Source organism: Gymnodraco acuticeps, unplaced genomic scaffold (assembly GCF_902827175.1).
Source record: "Gymnodraco acuticeps unplaced genomic scaffold, fGymAcu1.1, whole genome shotgun sequence".
In the NCBI taxonomy this organism is placed as follows: Eukaryota; Metazoa; Chordata; class Actinopteri; order Perciformes; family Bathydraconidae; genus Gymnodraco; species Gymnodraco acuticeps.
Genome location: NW_022990565.1, coordinates 843252 through 867674, shown reverse-complemented (window position 1 = coordinate 867674; position 24423 = coordinate 843252). Strand labels below are relative to the sequence as shown.

General features: G+C 39.7%; 2 protein-coding genes across 2 annotated transcripts in view; both read right to left on the bottom strand.

Moving 5' to 3' along the window:
- The window catches only part of col14a1a (collagen, type XIV, alpha 1a), a 139211-nt gene extending 133391 nt beyond the window's left edge, over positions 1–5820 (bottom strand). Inside the window, exon 1 of the mRNA XM_034227827.1 lies at positions 5709–5820. Coding sequence (XP_034083718.1) covers positions 5709–5802 — 94 coding nt within the window. The 5' untranslated portion in view covers positions 5803–5820. The remainder of the gene's footprint in view (positions 1–5708) is intronic.
- Positions 5821–17589: 11769 nt separating this feature from the next.
- Positions 17590–24423, bottom strand: part of deptor (DEP domain containing MTOR-interacting protein) — a 34850-nt gene continuing 28016 nt past the window's right edge. The window contains 1 exon segment of the mRNA XM_034227772.1: positions 17590–20940. Coding sequence (XP_034083663.1) covers positions 20818–20940 — 123 coding nt within the window. The 3' untranslated portion in view covers positions 17590–20817.

The window sequence follows — 24423 nt, the reverse complement described above, 5'->3', positions numbered from 1 at the left end:
CATGCAGAAGTTAATGCCAGGTAATGAGTGCAAGTCCAGCCATTTGGCAGGACTTTGGTGGGAACTGCTTAGCAACACATTTTAGCTCCAGTAAATAGTCTCAGAGTCAGTGAAGCCTCAATGAAGCCATTACAAAATCCCCAGCGCCAGAATAATCCATCCATCAAACCCATCAAAACATTTATCATGTTTTCACTGCAGCTGAACCTTTATTCAAAGACGCTCAAACAAATAGGGTATAATTTGAAGTAGGAACTTCTAATCTCCTCACTCTTCATGGAGTGTGAACAAGAAAAACCTTTTGACTGCAGGCCCAGTATGAAGTGAAATTAAGTTGGTTTGAGCGCTACAGGCACAGCTTGACGCCCCCAGTTTGAGAAGGGATGACTCTTCCAGGATTAGCAGCAGTGAAAACTAGCAGGGATTTCTGGATACAGTGAGCAAATGCTATCCAATCCTCTGCTTCACTTCATCTCCTCTCCCCATCCCTCCCCTGGTTCCTTGCTGTTTCAACTTCCATCCCCATCTTCTGATTTGGCTCGCCGTCCTGCTCGATGTTGGCTTCTTTTTGTCCTGTTACTCTCGCTTACAATTAACTCTCTTGTTCTTCTTGCCATTTCCTTAATTATTCCTCTTTCTTTACTCAACAGTCTCTTCATTCAACTGTCTTTGTTGCTCTGTTTCGCCTCATGTCTTTTCTTTGTCTTGTCTGAGATTTCTGGCTTTTGTCAATTTCCCTTTTCATTGCTATTGAATATTTCCCATCCTCTCTAACCCCTAACTCTAACTTCTCTCTCCACTCCTTACTAGAATCTTTCTCATCTCCTCATCCATTTCGTCCTTTCACTGTTTCCTATTGTCTCCTGTTTACAACATTGTAGTTCCTTTCTTTTGTTTCTTCCTGTCTCTCCTCTTTTCTGTTCTTCTGTTTCTTTGTACTTCCCTGTTTGCCTCTCTACAGATTAACCCAATACTGGCTCCATAGTGAGTATTCAGGCTCCAGTAGATTCACTAATACGTAGGATTTACAGATGACAACTGTGTGCTTGCTCCGTCACCACAAGATCGTACTGTACATGAAGGGGATGGGGGAAGTGTGTGTAAGTGTGTAAGAGTGTGTATTTAGTGCCTATCTGATGCTGCAGCACACATCGTTAGATGAGTCCTGCGTCTCTTCGGTACGAGAACTGTCTGTTCACAGAGATAGCACTTAACCCAAATCCACTCTGGCTTTTTCTTTCCACCTCTTTTTTATCTCCTCTGCTGCTCTCATAGAACACTTTACTCTTTTATCACATCTCTTCATGTTATCCTTGGGTTTAAACTCTCTTCCTTCTCTCCTCTTTCCTTCAAGTCTGCTCTCATCCTATCTCCTCCTCTGCACCCCTCTTCCCGGTCCTTTAACGCCTTTTTTCTCTCTTTCATCGCTTTACCTGTGTAAGTGATGCCTTTTCCCTCAACTCTTATCTCTCCGCTGCATTGTGTGTGCACAGTGTGCGTGCGTGCGCGTGCGCGTGCGTGCGTGCGTAATCTCTTTTAAGGACTGGCTGATTATTAAGAGGCTGCTGATCCGCCCCCATGTGCAGTCAGGTGATGGAAGCCATAATATGTTGCATGTCTGCACTGGAGAAGATATAACCAAAAAAAATACTCAACTAGTTTAATTTAGCAGGAAATGAATGACATTAAATACAAATTAAATATTTTATTCTAGAATTTGTCATTCTGACACAGACCCTTTACCAGGTCTAAGTCGCTGTCTTTACTTACCCAGAACCAACAGTAAGCAGACAAAGAAAGTAAACATAGTGGAGATATTACCCTCAGGATTAGGTGACAGAAAGTCATGGCCTATATGTTCTGAATAATCATCATGTGGACATAAACACTACTCAAAATAAAAAATAATGTTGCTTTGTATTGTTACCTAAAATTGAAAAAAGTAAATGCTGTGTTTACACCTTGCCCATTACCAACCGGTAACATTGTTATTTTAGGTCTGATATAATCTATCTCTCTATCTATTTATATATATATATATTGTTTCTTGCCCTCAAAGGTAACTGTTTCCAGCAATACTTTTTTTTAACAATCTCATCATAACCAATATAGATTGTGATCAGAACAACAAAAAAATACCCAAGTTGTTAAATTATAAATAATGGAATTGTGTTTAACTAAGATAAGGAAGTTTCTTTAACTTGGACATTTTAGAAAAACTCCATTTGTTATAATCTCAGGCAACTTGCAGAAAACTGCAGCAGCAAGATAAGTGTGATTTTACACATGTAATTGTCTTCACTCTGGCAGATTTTTACAGTTATTTCAAGAAAACCAGGATCCAAGAAGCCATCGAACAACTTTGTACTACAACAATATGTACTGAACCGTGAGCCACTTCAGGCTCTGCACGCTATTACACTTTGTACATTTTAGGAGGCCTGTCTAGGTTCCAAAACGCTAGTATGTTATTTTATGCTTTTCACACAGCAAATATTTCACCTGAAAACTATTTTCCTACCCACACTGTATAAAGTGTGGGTGGCATATGAATGCATATTAGATGAAGAGAGAGCTGGAAATCCAGAGTTATAACATTAGAAATTGTGCCCTCTCTTTCCTGCATTGCCAAAGCCTTGTATTTAAAAAAAAAAAATCATTATTAGCTTATGTTCCCATTAAATAAAGTTTATTCAATTTATTTACATCTACAATGATTCATGCTCCATTGAATTTAAAGTGGCTGACGATTATTACACGTTGGATTACCAGTGGTCGAGGTTTGGATATTTTAGCCTTTTTATCATTCAAAACAGGTTGTTCCATCTCATCTTCTCTTTTGTTTATGAATAAAGGATTTCTCATCATTGGCTTCTCTCCCTGTTCATTACATCTGAAATTATTGGCTGACACTTTCACTCATACTAATTCACCAGGCTGCCCTCTAACCAGACACACTGGGCACAAAAACACACACACACACAAATACCAACTTGCAATATCCTTGTTAATGTGCTAGAGCACATAATCTTATGTGATGTGTCCTGCAGCACGGTATTGACCCGGGCTTTCAGACAATCAACCAAATCAATGACAATAATTAACTGTGCAAACAGTAAGCACAAACAAACATAAGAACAACCCACACTCAGTGAGCTGAGAACAACATTTACATTTCCCTTTTTTATACTTTTCAAGGCCAAGGTAGCCAGAGAACAAAAAACAACCTGGGTTGAAAGCTGCTCACTTTCAGTATTAAGAACAGTTTCAGAGCCACTCCCACAGGGAAATCTATCTGGAGTTTTACATGCAGTGCAGACTGCATTCTCCAATTCTTGTCTAGTGCAAAAAAATTTCAGATGCAATCATTTAAACTAAATATTTTTAGGAAATATAATGCTGCCAATAATATAAATGTTTTAGCTGAGGTGCTTTGTGTGGCAATGTGCGTCTGTCTGTCTTTTCAAGACTCAGTGGAGACTAAAATAGACTTAGTGCAGACTAAAATAATGAAAAATAATCACTGGCTTCCGAAGATTGCTTATCAATTCAATTGAAATTCCCTCTCACATATTTACCAAAATAAATATGAAGGGTATTTTTATAAAATAAGAACAATTGCTCAATGACAATCACGATTTCTTGATTAGGGTGAAATTATGCACCATCAAGAAATGTTCTTTGACTTAACTTAGCTTATTCATAGCTTGTTAAGAATAATTGCCAGATATGTTTCTTCATTAGTAATTTCTTGCGGAAAATGAACTGACCCACTCAATGGAAATGGTAGGCTAGTTCCTGGCAATACCCAGACATTTGTTGTGTATACAAACATTCTCCATTGGTATACCACACACTAATCCTCCAGCTCAAATCCCATCTGACCAGATGTTGCAGTTTACAGGGCCAAGCACAAATGAATGTCCATCACATGCACCCTAATGAAGGGATTGAGCAGGGCACACTCCCACCATGTCTGGGAGGTGGTCCATGTTCTGCTGTGATTCACTGGGATCAAATCCCAGCTAAATGTATGCTGCCACACTTCTGTCTCATCTCGAGTTTCTGCAATGAAAAACGTAACCTACAGAACGTGGGAATTGAAAAAAAAGGTTCTCAGAGAAAATTAACTGAAGAGAAAAAGAAAACACCTTCTTTCATTTGAAAGCAATTGCTGTTTAGTAAGGACTTACACTGTGGTAAATAAACACAAGGCAGCCATACACAGATCCAATCAGGTTTCTAGATGATTGATTTTTGAACAAATACAAAGAGAGAAGAAAAAAAATCTTTGGTTGAATTGTATGTGTAGTGTTTGTTCATTTAAAGAAGACATGCTGCTTCCCTGCTTCTCTAACACCACATCCTGGAAGGAATGTGAGCCACACACACGCACACACACCTACATACACACACACACACACACACACACACACACACACACACACACACACACCACACACACACACACACACACACACACACACACACACACACACACACACACACACACACACACCAGGGTCAGCTTAATCTTTTTAAGTGTCTCCTGGGCTCTTTTTTATATGATCTCTATCCAGATAACTACAGTAGGTCTGATCCATTACATTCATGAGCCTGCCAATTGCAAACACACACTCCGACAAATGGAGGCACAACACACACACACACACACACACACACACACACACACACACACACACACACTGGATTGAGAATAAAGGTCTTAGATCAGTTTGATTGAATAATCTGAATGTTCTCAGTCAAAGCATCATACAGATTTAGAGGAAATAGTAACCTCCAACATCACTAAATAAGAGAATATGAATGTGTAGTTTGGCTTAAGCTCTAAAGCTGATAAAGTTAATACAGTCACAGATCTTGGAGAGACGAGGAGCAGGACACGTGATACGGTGATAATGCCACACAGTGGATCATTTACACTGCAACTGGATTTTTGACTCCAATGATCAAAAACATTGCACACAACAAACAATTCCCATTTTGTGATGAGACTCAGTTTGATGTAATCAGTTTAGCTGAGGTGAGGTTGATTGTGAAGCACAGTGGAGCGTTATTTATTGGGCAGCACATCGCCTAGGAAATCATAACAGCTTGAGGCGCAGCCTTACAACATGTTTATTAAACCCCCTCTGAAGCGAGGCAGCATCGGCAGCTGGGTTGCAACCACTGCCATGTTGCCAGGGTGAAATGGCATGATGATATGGAGGTGATATGATCAGGAGTGTTGGGCTGAGCCTGCACATCAAACGGAAAGGCTGCCGAGGGAGGAATGATGTGGAAACAGGGGAGGAGACACAGAGAGGTCATGTGAGGGATGGGAGAAATATTTGGAGATAAATGAGGGCAGAAAGGTGAGGGGAGAAGGGAGAGAAGAGTGAATCATCATGGGGAGAGGTTGGATGGCAGAGCTGGGAATCGAGGAAGACTTTAAAGCAATAAAATGTTGATAGTAAATATGAGCTTCTTACTTGTTTTCCCCAACCAGGGTTTGTGTGTGTATTGCTATATAAGACGGTTTTTGGACAATGAATTTTGTGCTTTTTTGGGTTTCCTTCATAATAATATTAAAAAAATATACGAAATATGTTATGGGTTAGAAAACGGAGTATGAAAGAAGATAGATGTGGGATGGGAGGTGAGAAGCGTAGAGCAAAGAGACAAGAGACAAGAGACAAAACACTTACCTTGACTCTGTGCCTTTGAGGGGAAATGGGACACTAGGACCAGTAACACCAGTGGAGCCAACAAACACCACCTATACTTTCCCATGGACAACATCCTCACAACCAGCAGTCTAGACCTGCACAAAGAGAAGGAATATTATGTTGATAAAATGCAAAGCAGAGGGAAAAATCAAGAGAGAAAGTCAGAGAGAAAGAAGGAAAAGGGGAATTTCAGTGATTTCATGAATGCCATTCAGTTGCAGAGTGGCTCCGCAAGTCGAAGAGCCACCTTGCCCACGCGACCCCAAAACGCTGATCTGGAGTCAGTTAACTCCTGTCTGATATTCACTTTGATACAATTACAGAGCAGCAGTTTGCGAGTCTAGACTGACCGCAGAACAGCGGTCGAGCCTCCCGCCCACACTTGGGAGCAATAACAGTGGAGGACTTTGTTTGAGGGAAGAGAGGAGAAGCAGTGAACAAAGTATCTGACAGAAAGAAAGATGGAGGACAAACAGTGTGATAGACAGACGGGGAGAGAGCAGTTTGATTGACAGTTCAGCGAGGGCAAACACAAACAGCTGCTCTTCTCACTATCTCCTTCTATCAACCCTCACTTTTTGTTCTCTGCAGTCTCCCTTTTTCTCCAGCCTGCCGCTCATTATCACACACCATGATGGACACAGACAGACACACTTATCATATCTCTCCTTGGGAAACACACACTCACTGAATGAAACAGCTCGTGCAACAAAAGTAGTTTCAGCATTCAATCATTGTCTGATAGAGGGAACCTTCTGGTTGTATTATTATGACAGCCAGCTTCTCAAAAGTCAAAAGGCCAGAATATGACAATGCATATTCATAAGAATAAAATACTCCAGGAAATAGGAATGATTTTTTTTCGCTATAGACCAGCGTGCATGACCTGAAGAGGGAAATGAGAAAGATTAAACAGAAATGGTTCTCTCTGAGTGTCCCTCTAACACCCACACAAGTCTAAATCACTTGAAGCAATTACATTTCTATTGTCTTCAATTTGCGTAATTTCCTCATTCCCAGTCCAAAGGGGAACCTTGCTACTGGCTAATTGGTTAATGAAACCCAGAGCAGAGGCGTCGCCCTCCCTCATTAAAATAAAGTAGTCTACGTGCATGATTTTAAAGGGTATTTATGGAATACAGTTTTAGGACTTTCGCACGCATTTATTTTATTCTTGGAAAATTGCCCAAGTTTAATTCACTGATCCCATCTCCAAACATCCAACGTATCCAGTGATCATTTCAAAATGCTATACTGACTTGTTTAAATGAAGTTTCTCAAAAAGATTAAGGTCAACATATAAAATGTGGTGAAGTTAAGTCGTTGCGTTACTACAGCACCTCACACCTGAGACCGTCTCACTCACACGTGCACAATGAATGAAATCGTCTTTACCTCTCAAGTCATCAATTCAAAACGACCTCTTATCCCCAAATGAAATCCTCTGAAAACCAAAGACTGTCGGGATCTCTTTCTTCTTACTCTTTCCCTCAATCTCTTTCTTTCTCTCACTCCTTCTCTCCGGATACAAATCGGTCAGTCCGGAGTGGGTGTTTCTCTCCTCGTTATTCAGCCATCCCCCCTTCCAGTTTGTCCTCCCTGTCCCAACCCTCTCCTTCGCCCTGGTTCATCTCAGAGAGAGGGGGGAGAGGGGGAGAGAGAGAGAGAGAGAGAGAGAGAGAGAGAGAGAGAGATGAGAGAGAGAGAGAGAGAGAGAGAGAGAGAGAGAGAGAGAGAGAGAGAGAGAGAGAGAGAGAGAGATAGAGAGAGATGAGAGAGTAGAGAGAGAGAGAGAGAGAGAGAGAGAGAGAGAGAGCGATAGAGAGAGAGAGAGAGATAGAGAGAGCCGATGCGCAAAAGGTTTCAATCCGGCTTCAACCCCTCGGGGCCCTTTGTGGGTCTCCGCGTTCACGATGGGACTTGTCACATGGTCGTGGCTGAAACCCGTTTTCATAATGTGTTTGACTTGTAGAATAAAAAGTGTCAGTGGTGCGCACCGTGCGCTCGGAGCAGGTGCGTATTTATTTTTCTGCTGCGCGGAGAGCTTCGATATTAAAGGCACAATGACACTTTTTACTTTTTACTCGTACTGAAAGTTAGATTTTCAATCGGACTATAAAGTAAATTGCAGCGTTTCAATTCACAGTCTCTCTCTACCACAAACATCTCCGTAGATATCCAAAGAGATCTTTAAATAAGACTTATTTCAAACCATGTCCTTCTCTCACCCCTCAAGTCATGAGGTTGGCTAAAGAATATTGTACACAACCTTCTGTACTAGATTTGACGAATGTCTCCAAATTGTCCAATATGTTCAAAACCATAACCAGTCAGTCAGCTGACATTGTTTTTTTAATTATAAGAAATTACTAGTTTTAAAAGAATAATTTGAGGTTAAAAGTAACTTTATTCACATTCTTGATGAGAGTTTGTTGAGAATATTGAGACCACTTCAGTGGCTGTCCTCTAAATATGAAGCTACAGCCAGGGTGGTTAATAGTTTAAGATTAGGAGGACCACATCAGGGTACCAGTAAGCTTACAGTAGCTCTGTCCAAAAATGTAAACGAATTGGCCATACCAGGACTTCTAAAGATTACAAATGTACAAACTAAGTGTTGTTTGCTCAATCTGCACATGCGTCCAAGAGAAAAAAGGGACATGTTGTGGTTTATGAAGGTAGCCTATATATGGCCCAAGCGACTTTATATATTTATGCTAAGCTAAGCTAACATCCGTAACTGCATATCTAATGGTCAATATTTACAAGTAAGCTAGTATACATTTTCTCATTGAATTCTCGACAAGAAAGACAATTAACATATTTTTAAAACTCCTTTAAACTCCTAAAAGAGCATTACAGTGGATTGGTCAAAGCTGCTGTCTCATATTGAGCAGAGAATTAAACACTTGTGTGTCCTGTGTAATCCTGTTTATAGACTCAGCTCCTCTGTGGGTGAAGAGACTTTGACTTGCCCTGAGGGGCGGGAGAATGGGAGTCATGGGAAAAAGGCTGGTGAAATGTGCTAGTGGCTTAAAACGCTGCATAGCTTCACTCCAGGTGTGTCCCTGAGGCACAAACAAATGCTCTTAACACACACGCACGCCTTAGCCAAACAACTGTCCAGATGCCACACACACTGTAATCAAGTGGATAAGGATTCTCTGTCGTCCTCCCTCCATCCTCCTCTCTCTTCCTCCCTTCCTGTCCGTCTGTCGTCTCTTTCCCGTTCATCTGTTGCCCATTTGCAGTAGACCACACACCTAACACAAATAACGCTGGCTGCCAGAGCAGACATGCTATCTGCGTTATAATAGTTGATATCAAAGATTATTAGCTTAGCTCTATGTAATTCCCCTGGTCAAAACAGGTGGAAATAACTTAAGGTCCTTATTAAATCACATTTAATGGGACATTTCATCCCAATATCAATGGTTTGCGGGTAAAGTTCGGTGGAAAGAAAATACTTCCTTAGTAAAACTGCTCATAATAAGATCTGTGGATAATCTTGACTCACAGGGTCATGATTTCTAGGACTTGAACACCACAAGCCGAGTGCCAACTTATTATATTATGAGAGATAAGGCAGATTTCTCTGTTGTCGATATCTCTAAAAACTCAGCAACTCACACCCAAAATATATAGAATCTATTACCTGCACTATAGGTAAGAGGAATAATGTCTAATTTAGGTTTTGGGCAACTGTCTCTTTAGGACAACATTAAAACCAATTACTTTATCTCTCTTAAGAACAGGTAAAGTAAGAATTTGGTTGGGTGAAACTGCAAGTCATTATGTAAAATAATGTGCTGTCATTTTTGGTTTAACTTTGTATTCTGAGTGGCTGCGGTCCCAGGTGGCGTTTGTTTGACAGGTCCTCTCTAAGGACACAAAAGCCAACAGACCAAAAGACCTGCCCGATGGATGAACCATGCTTCTGTTCTCCTTTCCTTTCATTTATTCATCTGTGTTCTCATCTTCCTCATCACATCCTCATTTTCATTCTTATTCTCTCCCCTTTTCACCCTAATCTGCACATCTTTCTTCCGTCTATCTTTTTGCCATCGCTGACCATCCCAACTGTGGCTTTGATGAATAAATGCATCGGTCACATGGGAGAGTTGATACACAGGTCATTTATCACAGTACCATATGGTGCAACTGTCGAGCCTCATAACGTTTTTAAAGTCACTGCACTGCAACACATAGGCCTATCTGTTAACGTGTACAGGTTCTTATCAGCCCTAGTGGTAAATGGTCATTTTAGCTTTGCTGCCACACATAGTGTTCAATATTAAAGTCATTTAAAAAATGCTGGCCCAGACATCCTTTTACCTGTGATACAAATCTTTGGCCTGAAGCTAATCTTTCTTTTTGTCTTCCTCCTTCAAGAGTTGTACTTATAATATTGCTCAGGAATAGAAAAATGTGTGCAGTTTAGATCAGCAGCTGTCTTACTGTATGGGAATTAAGGTGATATATGACAGATCTTCCATTTGTAAAACCTGCTGGTACAGCAGGGGACTTTGTGTCGAGACACTATAGATAAAAAGTAAAAACTTTGACAGACAATTATATTCAGTTTGACAGTGAGAAGGTTTAGGGAAGTGTTAAGCACACAAACAAAGTGTCCATTTTAAAATTGAAAATGAATGCACATAATTTTGCATTCATATTTTGTCCTCCAAGAGGCAGCTTCTTTGATGAACTAAGCATTTGTAAAAAGCCTTTAAACTGATAATCCACATAACAGTTGTTTTTCTTGCTTTGGTCTGTAATAAGAAGTAATTCCTTTGGTGTTTGCACTGTACAAATGTATTGTACTAGTCTAAATGATCCAACTCCACCGCATCCTCTTGTATTTCCTCTACCTTCCTATAATTAGAAACAAGTCACCATTGTTGGCTTTGACCAACAAAGAAAGCTGATATCCTGTAGGGAGAGGACTTCTCCCAGGAAACAGGAACCCCCTCATTTGTGTTTGTACAAGCACATGCTTAAGCTTGAATTGGGTGTAGGACAATTGTTTATTTAAAGATATCAATCAGCAAGAGTAAGAGAGCAGCGCATTATGTTCTCAGAAATGGTTGTTATTAATAAAGCAAAGGTTGTTTCTCTAAAAAGTAAAAACTGCAACCTGCTGCAATTCAGAAGCTGCAGGAGTGATGTGATTTGAACTTTTTTATTTGATCTGTTTGTCAAGACAGACCTTGGATGCACACACACCCAGAGAGGGAATCACACACATTGAAATAAGTCATCTATCTGCAAACACACTTAATATTACATTTAAACAAAGACCGCTGACACTTTTTCGCTCTCTTTTGTTTTCACACATGAAGGCACACACACACACACCTCAAGCCCCCTGCCCCTACATTTTCCAGACGAAGAGATAACCCTAGGCGTGGGGCTTGGCAACCGTGTCACCTTGTCTTTCACACACACACACAATAAGCTGCATTCTAACCAACAGAATAAACATGGAGTGTTTGTCTTATAAGCTTTAGAAAGAGACGTAGACAAGTTCAAGTAGAGTTGACAAGGACGCAGGTAGGCCACTCACCAGGGGCGGACTGGGGGGAAAAAGTGGCCCAGGGATTAATTAACAGACAGGCCCACTTAATGCGCGGCATGTATCTGCCGGCCGGCGACGAAAGTATGTTACTTAACAAAAAAACCTATGCATTTTATGTTATTTTGGACAATTATTCATATAGTAATCACATTACCTGAGCCCTTGAGTTGCCTATCAAAATAGTTACGGCATATATTTAGTGATTTTAATGTTAACAGATCATTGATGCAATAACATTTTGACCCAATTTGCCTGACTTGACACATGGAATAAAACATGGGCGTAGGAAGCATCCTCAATGTGGGTGAGACAATTTAACAGGGGGTGTGGGCAGGTGGTGGACCTCACCTCCTCTAGGGGGGTCCAGGGGCAAGCTCCCCCGGGAAGATTTGTTTTTAAATGTTGAAGTTAAATGCATCAATCTGGTGCACTTTGAGAGCAACATTAGGGACTAAATCTATGGCAGTCAGTAGGGGCTTGGACTGTGAGCCGTAGGGTCGCCGGTTCAAGTCTCCGAACACATTTCACTGTGTGTGCTGTGTGCTCTGCATGTGTGACCATTAAAGAGGGTTTCATCCCTCCCAATTCTTCTTCTTCTTCTTCTTCTTCTTCTTCTTCTTCTTCTTCTTCTTCTTCTTCTGCTTCTTCTTCTTCTTCTTCTTCTTCTTCTTCAACACCCATATAAAACAGAACTGTAAACAGATTAACTTTTTCTTTCAACATTTATTTGAACAGCAAGTCGAGGCAAAAGTGACTGCACCCAAAACAATAAACCTGCTAGCTAACTAGCCTAAACTCAGTAACAGAATGTGGGCAACACGTTCTTCTCCACAGCCGCGCGACCTCTGAGTCAGACATCACTTCCCCCTTTTATATCCTACGGGTACAGCCGTACAGCCACTCCCCCTGAACCCTGTTGTAACAACATAATACACGTTTTGGGGATGCAGCTTGGGATGTGAGGACATGGCTTAGAAAGGGCGTGTCGCCTTCTGATTACATTAATTCATTATTAAAATGTCGAACTCAGACTTCATTTTAAGGACATTTCGGCCAGGGGTGTAGAGCTATATTTGTTTAAGCACCGGATTGGCAAAACAGGAGAGTGTGTGCACCAGTCTGCCTTGATCTATGTATTTATGTCTGTGACTCTCACAGTATCTGCTGCCCACAGCTGTTTTATAGAAGGAAAACCTCATTCACTTCATGAAATCTCTGCAGCACCAGGAGGCAGCGGGAGCAGGGTGCGAACTGGAGGGGAGCAGGGGGAGCTATAGCTCCCCTAGTGGTGACATGAGCTCCCCTGGGAACATGGTTTGTGAAATTTGGGGGGAGCTCTCTAAAATACCGATATGATGGCCAAATAAATTCCATTTTGGGCATGTTTTTTTTTTCAAAGGTGTAAAATAAGTGAAATAAAATTATATTTATAGTTTATGATTCATGAAAAAAGTGTCGCCTGCTTGCACGCTGCCCGCAGCTCCACCCACTACCCACTCACTCACAAGCTCGTTTAGTTGTTGCTGCTGCTGACATGTCGAAAAGAAAAAAACAACTTACCTTGGGCAATTTCTTTAAAAAGACGGCCAAACAACCTGATCAAGAAGACCAACCGAATGTAGCTGGTGGTAGCACATCGTACGTTGTGGGTGCTGCTACAACAGATCCGAGAGAGGAGGGAGCTAACGTCAGTGCTAGTGCTAACTTGACAGCTAACGTTAACTTGGGGGCTGAAGAGACAAGAAGACGAGCCGTTGTGTTGTGTGTGTGGCGTCGCGTCTCTCCAGGCAGTGAGAGGGTTGTGTTGTGCTATAGCTGTATTATTAATATTAATATTGTTCATGGTTGGTGCCGCTGGCTGCTCTTATCGCGTGTGTTCGGCTCTGTGTAGGCTACAGCCATAATAGGCTATAGCCCATGTGAAACAATGCAGCCTGTTTTTGAGTCATTTTAAGTTGATTTAATTAAACAGTCAAACGTTACATTGGTGGTCCGTGGATTATTTATTATCAAGTTGATTGAAGTTTGCGTAGCCCATACATGCTCGGGAAATCTGTTGACATGAAAATGATCCATCGGGACGTTTCATGTCAATGTAGACCTGTGGCACCACCCCGTGTGCAACAGATTTTCTCTTTATAATAGGCCTATGTCTGTGCTGTTGCTATTAATGCACGGATCAGCGTTTTTCAAATTCGAATACAGTTAGCCTACTTGATTTTTGTATTCTGATTACGTAACACCGTTACATGTATTCCGTTACAACCCAACCCTGGCCACACCCCACTGGGCTGGGCCGGAACACTTACAAATGTGGGCCGGTAGGATTTAGGCAAAAAAAAGTGGCCAGTCCGCCCCTGCTACTCACTCACACACACACATAAACTCAGACAGACTGAAAAACCCTTCATGCTGTGACTTTCAACCTTTTTTCAGCTGGACACACACACACCATTAAGACCTTGCTCTTTTCTTGAGCACCGTGTTAATAACAAGCAGCAGGTTAATATGAGGGCAGCAGCAGACTGAAGTGTCTGCAGCCTACTGATTAGCCAAACTAGCACAGTTATTAGCCGGTTTGACATCTGAAACCAGACCTGCCGTTCTCAGAGGACTGTTAACCTTACAGCTATTATAAAGATAACTATCTTATCCGTTTAAAAACAGCAATTCATTTATAGGTAATAAGTTCTTAATCTAATGACCAACGTTTTTTGTAATATGCACAGACAGAAGGTACACCAGCGCTATCTTAGTTGCACACGCACAGGTTTTTCTTATTTGCCATATTCATACGTGTGGCTCCAGGGATGGCAATGTCAGTCTGTCAACATTATGGAACAAGACGAAATAAATATCCGAGCCAGTATTCCGAGATTGCCAGGGAATTTTGCACAGACTTTCAAAGTCCCATCAGGATGAATTGAATGAATAATTATGGTCATCCTTTAATTGTTATGTCATCATCAGTTATTCTGTTTAGGACAAAATTCTTGCACAACTTATGACATTTTCTCAACTTAACGTTAGACTAGTGAGCACATTTTAGCTTGCTAACAAGCCAAACTAAGATTGACCTCTAGGAAAACATTACAACTACTAATCATTGGCGTGTTAGCATTGATCATGATAGCATGCTAACAAAGTCTTGTTCTGCCATCTCCAATCCTAAAGACATCCATGAATTTGCACTAAAAGCAACGTAGATGACAAGCAATAAAGAAGTCGGTATAGTAAGACCTATGAAATAAGTACATTATTATTGGTAAAATAACTTTAACCGTGAATTAGACTTCCCTAAATCATGCACCGGCATCCTTATAAGGCGTTGAAACAAATGGGTTTGAATACCAATATAGTATCAGATCTAGGCCCTTTATGATTTCCAGTCCCACCAACTGGTATAATTATATTTTGTCAAATCAGTTTGGGGGAAAAAAGGAACTGCCATTTGAACAAAGGGCGACTCCTGCCAGAGTGACTAGCCAGATCCCCAGAGCTGGCAGCCAGAGTTTAAGAATCGTTTGGCTAACATTTCCACTTGCTGTGACTTGTCCTCAGTTCCCTGCCTGTGGGGAGGGAAGTGGGGGACAGGAGACAATTCCCTTGAAAACCAAACACTGTAATCATGCCTCAAAGGCATTCTGTCCATCAGCCTGAGAGGGCACTGAAACATTCCTCATCTCCAGATATCTCTCTTCTCTGTGTAATATTCAAATTGTTTTATATTTCCCACGTGATAACACTGATAACCTTTATTTAATCAAAGCAGTAGTCACGCTTTTTTAGCACCCTGTGTCAAAAAGCTAATTAAACCTTGAAGAATATTGTGATCCAGTTTATCTTATTTCAATTGTCTGGTATTACATTATTTCTCTGCTCAATGTTATGTATGACACAACCAAAGAACAGGGATATTAAAATATAATATAATATATATATATATATATATATATATATCACGATACCAGCATTAAGATAAATAGGGTATACTTTGAGTGACTATTCAAAGATTATTGCCAACACAACATGAAAACTCCTATTCTTCTTAATTTTAGAATTTCTGTGGCTTTTGTTTATCTTTATAGCCTGTTTAAAGCTCTGTATGTGTGCCATTTATTTAAAAATATCCATCACGCTTGGCAATAATTAAGGAAACACTGAGTCAGGACAGAAATTAGCGAGACATTTTGCATTTCTTGTTCTTGTCCAACACTATTAATAAAAACCAAAGCCCTGCTTGCAATGCAGGTCATAATTCTCCTTAACTCCATTATTCTGGCTTCTGTCCCCGTCACAAGAGGGATATGTGTATTAATTACTTCATCTTGGCTTGTAACGTCTGCATTGGTGTTGCTTTAATTAGACCAACTGGGCTTTTGAAACTTTAATATGATCATCCCGGGCCTCTCTGAGCTCGTACATTTTTAGTGAGTTGGCCCCGTTTGGAATTGGATTCCTAAACTTTGGCAGATTGTGATTCTGTGTGCAGCGAACGTGTTGTACATCAACTAATTATTAAGAGCCCATGAAAAGAACATAATTTGCAACAAAAAGCTCACAACTCCTCCAAAAACATAATTACTGTTTGCCTTACATTTTTTCTAACACAGACAACTTTGAATACTTGAGAATAAGAAATTACAAATTATATGTAAACGTTTTTTGCTTTGCACATATTCTGTTGGTTTGAATGTAATACCCTCATTGCTCTCTTCTTGATCTTATCCTCAAGCAAAAAACTGTCCAGCAGGCTGTCACTCTATGTTAATGTGTGTGTGTGTGTGTGTGTGTGTGTGTGTGTGTGTGTGTGTGTGTGTGTGTGTGTGTGTGTGTGTGTGTGTGTGTGCAATAGTTTATAATTTCCTGTTTATGTATTACTCTGTTGACTGAGCAGAAACACAGACAGACAGATGAATGGATGGAGGTGACATGAAGGTTGGTTGCTGAGCTAATCAATGGATGTGTGAATGCAATGAATAGACAGATAGGTGGATGAAAGGTGGCGATGGTCTCATCTGATAAGGCCAATTCTAGTTAGTGTATCTGTCAGTCTTCCTGGAGGACAGAGGGATGAAGAAAGGGAGAGAGAAAGAGGACCCTCATGCTTGTGAGTAAAGTGTCACTACAAAATTACACAACTGTGAGGTGAAGGTCAACATTCATATTCTTTTGTAACTCACCTTAATTATTTTTTCATTATTTCAGTTGTCAGATGTGTTTGAGGTCAGAAATGCTTGTAGAAAACCTGTAGAGGGGTCAGACAGTTAAGAAGATCATACAGCTATGCATTTAGTATTGTATTTAACACCCCAACAATAATTTGTAAAAATAGATTGAACGTGGGCAATTAGAAGAGTACTATGATCAGACAATCAACAATCATAATGTTAGTCTTCTTGTTCTGTGGATCACATTCACACACAGACCAGAACACAGTTGGTCGAGTTCGACACATTTTTCTATTAAGTCAATGGTCCCTTGCTAAAATGAATAACATTTACCAAAGAATACACCAAGGCTGAGACGTGGTGGGGTTTAAGGTTAAATCAGCAGAAACATTTACGCTGTGGAGAACGTGTGCTACAGTACAGCAGCACCCCCTGTTAGTAAACTGTTGATAGTGCATTTAAAAAATAGAAAAAGGGTTGTCATTCAAATTTGACAATTATGAACAAAACAGATTAGGCTACATGTTACTGTAAACTTGTGAACCATGTGATAAACGAGAAAAGTTTGATTGGGACATCTACCTGTGAAGTAGGATGATGTCATAAATACCCATAACATAATTTGGTAATGCAATGGAAGATATAAACCAATTGGATTTTTTAAGAAATCATTTTGTTTACGTTTGCAGTTATATATGTTCAATATATATATATATATATCGCTTAATTATTTTATATTTATTAATGGCTTCTGTCACATAGTTAGACAAATCAATTATAAACGTCCACCTTCAATACTATCACCTGGCTGCTATCACAAAACTGGTACAGGATGTACATTTTGTAAGTTGTAAATTGTGTAGCTTTAACTTTCATTTTAAATATTTTATGAATGCTTGTAATTAATATTAAGCTATATTTGTCTCTTTATTTGCTGCAACAATGTACATTTCCCCTCTCTGGGACCAATAAAGGTATTGTGATTCTGATATTTCCATTTGTAATATACATTTTTGAACCGAATCAGACCAAAACGCAAAAGTGTTCCACCCATTAATAACTAATTAAACAATAACCCAACCATCCTTAAAATGAAACCAGGAGCACAGAGTAGAATCAACTTGTTTATTAAACACTTAATCAACTGTTTAATACATCAGAACATCAGACTGAGCTTTAGCTGCTTTGTCAAAAACAGACAGTTACTGTTAGCTTATATCGTCGCAAACCTAACATTCAATCTCTGATGATAGCGGAGAAAACAAAAACACTGAAAATGTTTGCGCCATCATGAAGTGAACCTCAAGAAAAATATCCCTTTAATCAAATGAGTGAAATAATCGTCAAAGTTAAGGTGTAATACTGAGAATATCAACAGCACAATGTAGGAATACATTCTGTCAGGCAATATTTAAACCACTGTTGTGCTATTTTGGAGTTGGTGTCCATAAAACACTGATTGTCAACAGAACTGAGGTATGATTACCTGGTACAACTTTCAAAACACAGTCAGGGATACAAAGATCTTGGAACAGAACAGGAGATTAGATGAGCATCAAACTGGGGTTAGCAGCAAAATGATGTTTTAAGGCAAATGCAGTGAAAAGTCAGCAAACCCGTTTCTGCCAACGACCACAAAGAACTCCTTAAAGACTTTTAAATCCACCTGAAGGGAAACATTTGACACTTTCATACTCATTCTGCATATTTCCATTTTCTAAAACAGTCAACTTGTCCACCTGCCTGCAGACAATCAGGAAACATTTTCCATCTTCCAACCCTACAGCTTATTTCCAGGTACAAGAGCTAATACTGGGTTGAACACTGCAGGAAGGCGATTTCTATATGAAAGAAAAACTGAACACATGCTGAGTTTAGATATGAGCCGTTAATGAAATGTCTACAGTAGACTAATGAAGAACCTTGATTGAAGTATCACTCATGTCTGAAAACTATTTGCTATATGGACTAATCTGAAAAGGTATTCATGAATATTGAAATCTCTGAGTTCAGGGTCTTTTATATCTTCCCCAAACCCAAAACAACAGACCCAAGAACTTCGTTAAAATAGTATGTTGTATGGCATCACCCAACAAAATGAGGGGGGAATTTTGTGAGACAAAATGTCATGTCATGACAGAGATAATCACTTATGTCTGTAAAATAGTCTATAACTATTGAGGAAGTTACGTTACAATATTGTACCTAGAAAATGGGAAAGCATGTTGGAAAACAAAGGCCAAAATCTCTACTTTAAATTTGAGATTATTTGTCTGATAACTCAGTCCTACAAGTCAATAGAGAGAAGTGCTTTGGATTAGAAGCTAACACTACATAAGCAGACATTTACATCACAATCATGCATTTCACTGTGCACAACATCGAAGCACATTGAGGGAAAACCAATGAGAAATCCTCTGAATGACTTACTTCAGAGACTAAGAGGCAGTTTACCGTGAAGTACAGTATGTTTGGCAATAAAGATTTCCTGAAAATATCATGTCAATGTTGAATAGAAAAAATGTACTGCATTTGTATTAAATCATATTTCACTTGAGGACTAAATTCAATGAACCAGGCAGTGTTCTTATGTCTAAAACTAACAAGTCAACAAGTGGTTACTTGGGATTCAGCCAGAAATTACAAACACATACTGTATGAGCAACGCTCTTCTTTTTATACTCACTTTTAATATGGTCTTCTCATGCATGTATGTCTTTGCACATGGGGGGAGAGGCTACAAACATACAGCTAATTCTGACGATTTATTTGAGGCTAAGTACGTACAAATCAATTTATCTAAACGTCGAGCCTGCTACGCTGCAGTTTACTTTCAGTTAAACATTTATTTGTTTGTGTTTCTCACAGCATTATATGTTTGTTAAAAATCAACAACAAACCTTTCCAGAGTCCATGCATTAATGCATACGGATATTACAAATCTAAATTCTGTTTTTAAAAAGAAAGCTTTTTGTCACTTAAGTGCTTTTGTCAATTTAAAACAAATGTCTTAATAGCTCGAGTGCTCTAATAGTTATTCACCCTTTAATTGTTCAAAAATAAAAAAATACAGAGACAATTTTTATATTTAAAGTCAATTAAATCTACAAAAAAAAGCTTCCTAATTAAATCTGGTTGTAATAACACAAATACAATTAAAGTTTAGGGTAATTATAGATTCTTTGTGTCATTGTTACTGGTATACAATGCACCATATTTTGTGTTTTCACCAATAAATTTAACACACCTTACAAATATTTACTGATTTTTGTACTAATATTTGTAAGTTCAAAACCTCAATAGTATGTTTAATAGAGTAGATCTCGGTTTTTATAAACAAACAATGACCTATGTCATTGTGGACATTTCTTGTTTTCAAATCATGTTAAATAGAAGAGATGTTTCTTCTTTAAATGTACACATTAAGGTTTCTTCTAAAGCAGAACTTCTTTAGGTTGTTTGTGCGTTAAGTCTTTCGTAACTTTTCTATATACATTGTGCCTGTTAATGTCACAGAGTTTAGCACAGAGTTTTTATTAGGTAAACTAACTAATACCCAACAGCTACACGGAAATCTACCAGGGTTTCAATTGATTTGTTAATTTCTTTAACACGACAAGGGAAGAAATGTGTCTTTTTCTAAATGACACTGGTTCCCCAAACAGGAAAAAAAACCCAAACCAAAGACTTCTGATGCAGGAAGCTGTGGTGTGTAGCCGTGTGTCTTCCTGCCTCTCCCTCCAGAGGGCAGCACTCAGCTGCCAGGAACCTTCGCTCAGATTTGGAAACTAACTGGGGGAGAGGTCATAAAATGTGTCAGCATGAAATATTCTTTCATATAGTTAAAGTATCTGCTTGTACTTGTTAGTCTCCTGGTTCGTATGACCATCTTGATCACTCATCCTTTGAATCCTCTTCATGTTCAGCCACAGATTCGTGAAACAGTTCTGGTTTCGAAACAAACCCAGGAAACATGGGCTTCCCATTTCACACATAAAGTAGCTTCTCTATTAAAACTCCTTGTGTGAGTCTTTGAGGGCACTTTGGATCTTACCCTTTACTTGTTTTATGCGTGCACCTGTAAATTCAAAGAAAAAACTGAAGTACCACCAGCATGTTAGGTCTGCAGGTATAATAATTTACTTCACTTAAAGACCACTTTCTTGGACATACTCTGTGTCTCAGTCGTCCACCTTTGGAACTGAAAGAGTATGCCTTAAAGTCGTCCATGTTGCTCTGTCCTGTTGTGGTTTTGGAGGTCAAGGACTAAACCTTCAAGTGCCGCCGTTGTTACTGCACTACTCGTCTATGAGGGATTCAGTCGCGGCTCTCCTCGAAATTATGACTCCTCCATCACCTCCATGACGATTGTCCGGGGCCCGGTTAGGATCAGGCTGCTGACGGTCCGGTAGTCGTGAGAGAGGACGCACAGCCCATTCACCGACACCACGAAGTGACACACCTAAAGAAGAGACCAAACGGAGAGGAGAGAAGATTGATGCTTTGAGTAATACTCTCAAATTTCACATCAGTTTAACAAAAATGTAGTCAAACAGAGGTGGGAGGGAAAAGATGGATGGCGTAAAGACAGCCATGAGAAGAAGAGAGAAATAAGAAATGATTTTATTGTGGAGTAAAATGCTTATCATGACTTCACTCTTTGAGCTATGGGAAGACAATAGCGTGGTGTGTTCAGCAATGTTATCCAGTGTTTGAGGCATATTTGGATCTGTGGTAAAGAAGGAGATCCTCAACATTAAGGAGAGGTTAAATGTTGAATGTATGTTTCCCCTGGTCAATATGTTGAAATCACCAACAGCTCATAGTCTACTGATGTTATAATCTCTTGAACCGATGCGCTCTAATTTGAGGAGAGGATGTCTTTTTTAAACTTTAGAGTTTGAATAATTCACAGAGGCTGAATGGATTTTTAACATACATCTTACTTTGTTCTTTTGTAATTTTGCAAATGAACTGGACATTTCTGGGGTTTCTTCTGGGTCTCCATTGGAAACCATTGTAACGGATGTGAATCTAAATGGACCATCACTCTCTTCAGGGCTTTATTACTTCCAAGCTTCAAGGGCCTCAAAAGCTGCAGGCTTACTGTGTGTCAACTGATTTATAACTCTGTCCCGCCAGGAAAATAATGTTTTAAGTTTGGTTTGTCAGCAGGATTACAGAAAAAGGACTGTCCCAATTTCTATGAAACTTGGTGGAGGGTGTCTCCACTGTCTAGCAAAAGAGAACGAATTCTCTGCAAAATGCAAACAGATTTACCAAATTGCTAATATTGGCCCAGGAACAGGTTCATCCAGCCCTGCCATTGTCCTCAAATGAGCTCTCCAAGCATTGTATGTGTACTGGGGATGAATGTTTGACACACCAACATTTATTTCTCTGTATTTTCATTTTTGTATCACAATGTTTGTTTCATCTAGTGAAGATTGCCGGAAAAATTATAAAAATGGTGCTCACAAAAAAAACTGTTCTGTTGCCTTTAGAAAAACAATTGTCAACTCACTTAAAGGTGGGGTAGGTAATTCACTTCAGAAACACTTTTTGTTATATTCCATGGAATGCTCTTAACATCCCGATAGCAATGAATATCTTCAGTGCTTTGACAATAAATACATAAAAAAATGTCATCTGTGGAAGCCGTGGCGCTGTAAAAAGCACGACCAATCATCTGAGCCGGCCCGGCTAAAGTAACTGGATGGCCTACCTGCCTGTCAGCCTTCCATCTGTGCACAGACTTATCTCGTGCCCTCATTGGTCATGTGCGCGTTCGTGTGTGTTGGAGGAGGGGCTCTGTAAGGAAGTCTGAAGGAAGGGGCAGATTTGTTTCGACTGCGTACTTTCAAATTCTAGCGCACTCAAGCTGGTTTCTCCATTCGTACCTACCCTACCTTTAAGCAATCAGTCAATAACTCTGTAAGACAACACTGGAATGTCAACATAGTCCAAGTCCAAAGAGGAACAATAAACTACACCAGGTACAAGTGATAGCCACGTTTAAATCACTCCAGTGTCACGCCTGCACCATGCCTTCCTTATCGCTATGTAATCACTGCTCCAACTTGGCAGCTCTGATAAGAAAAAGACAGGTTGCCTGAGTTGACTTCTAGCAACATATTGCCGTCAGTTCTGCAGCTGCGGTTTGGCTTTTTGCAAGCTTTTACAGACACACACTCAAACATGCAAGCACACTCCCAATTCCTTCCCAAAAGTTTTCATAAAGCAAGACTGCTGAGTGAGGACGGAAGACAAACTTTCACAGATGTGTTTCATTGGCTTCTAACTCGGGAAACATTTTACTGGGAGCATCTAGTTAAACCAAACTATTACCTACATTCACTACTTCCTGTTAGTATGTTTTCATGTATCTATTTTTAAAGCATTAGATGTTTTTTCTAGCCTTGCTAAATATTTCAGGAAAGGAGAGGCAGAGTGCATCATGGGAAAGAGGGATTAAAAGAATGACAGAGTAAAGGGAAAAAAGCCAGACAGTTAATCCTGTGCTGCAGAGGAATTTCAGACTTTCACTGTAATCACATCTAAACCTCTGAGCCTATATCCCACTATTTGCAGAGTCAAAGTACTCTGAACACACCCCTTTTCTACCCACTTCTATTCATTTCTCCAACACCTCCCCACTTTCTCTCCCACTGATGCTTTCTCCCTTCTGTTGGTCTTGGCTGCGGCCACCATCGATTGGCTGCCTGCTCTCAGAGGGTTCAAATCAGTCTCACACAGAGAAAGGAAAGATAGAAGATTTAGTGAGAGAATAAACAACATGTGTTAAGAGGCCAAGCTGACATATCCATGAAGCAATAGCAGCTGTAAACAGTGTAGAGAATATCCGTTCTTTACGTGACCCCCCTAAAACTGAATGTCAAACAAAAGTCGGTTTGGTCAAAATGAAGGCTGAATTGAAAATGTATTTCAAGATTCTTTGCTCACTAATTAAGGAATAATATACCTTGTAAAAGTTTAAATATGCAGAAACGTTAGGTTGTAGTTATTTGAAGCATTTCACACTACAGGGTCTAAACACGAATAAAGTACAAAAGTTTTAACTTTTAAGATGTTGGCACATCCAGCGTCCTTGAATTCATGAAGTTGTTTAACGCAGCACAACAATGGAAGCGCACATTATAAATGATATACCATCAACTAAAAGGCAAGATTAAGTATAATGGTCTCTATTTCATGTAATAATACACGGTCATTTAGTAAAGACCTGTTCTGCATGTTAATAATTGTGTTTAAAATGTTGTTAGGTAGCTTGTTACAGTAAACAATCTTTAAAAGTTATCGTTTCTGTACAAAACATTTTGAAGAAAAATGCTGAGGCTTCGTTTGTGTGTGCCTCAAAAAGAAAATCAGTTTCTGTGTCCTGGAATGTTATAGGTCAGAGGTTGGAAACTTCAGCTTGGAAAATGCCAACTTCCAAAATGTTTTTAACGCAGCATGCAAATTAAATCAATATAATAAAACGCAAACGTACACGTAATATCAAGAAGAGAGAAACCAGCTAGTTACTGATTCACCTTAAAAAGCATATATCTTTGAATAGAGATACTGAGTTGATTATACATCTATTATATGAGAGAGAGAGAGAGAGAGATGAGAAGAGAGAGAGAGAGAGAGAGGAGAGGAGAGAGAGAGAGGAGTGTGCAAACATACAGTACAGGATGCACAAAAGGACAGAAAGTGAGACACACACACAACCTGCTCTACCTGCTGCCTTGTAAAAGTGCATTAGCAGAGGCTCTAACAGCGATGCATAGGATGGTTACATAAGTGCTGGGATCCATTATGGACAGGATGAGGGTGATATGTGTGTGTGTGTGTGTGTGTGTGTGTGTGTGTGTGTGTGTGTGTGTGTGTGTGTGTGTGTGTGTGTGTGTGTGTATTTGTGTATGTGTGTGTGTGTGTGTGG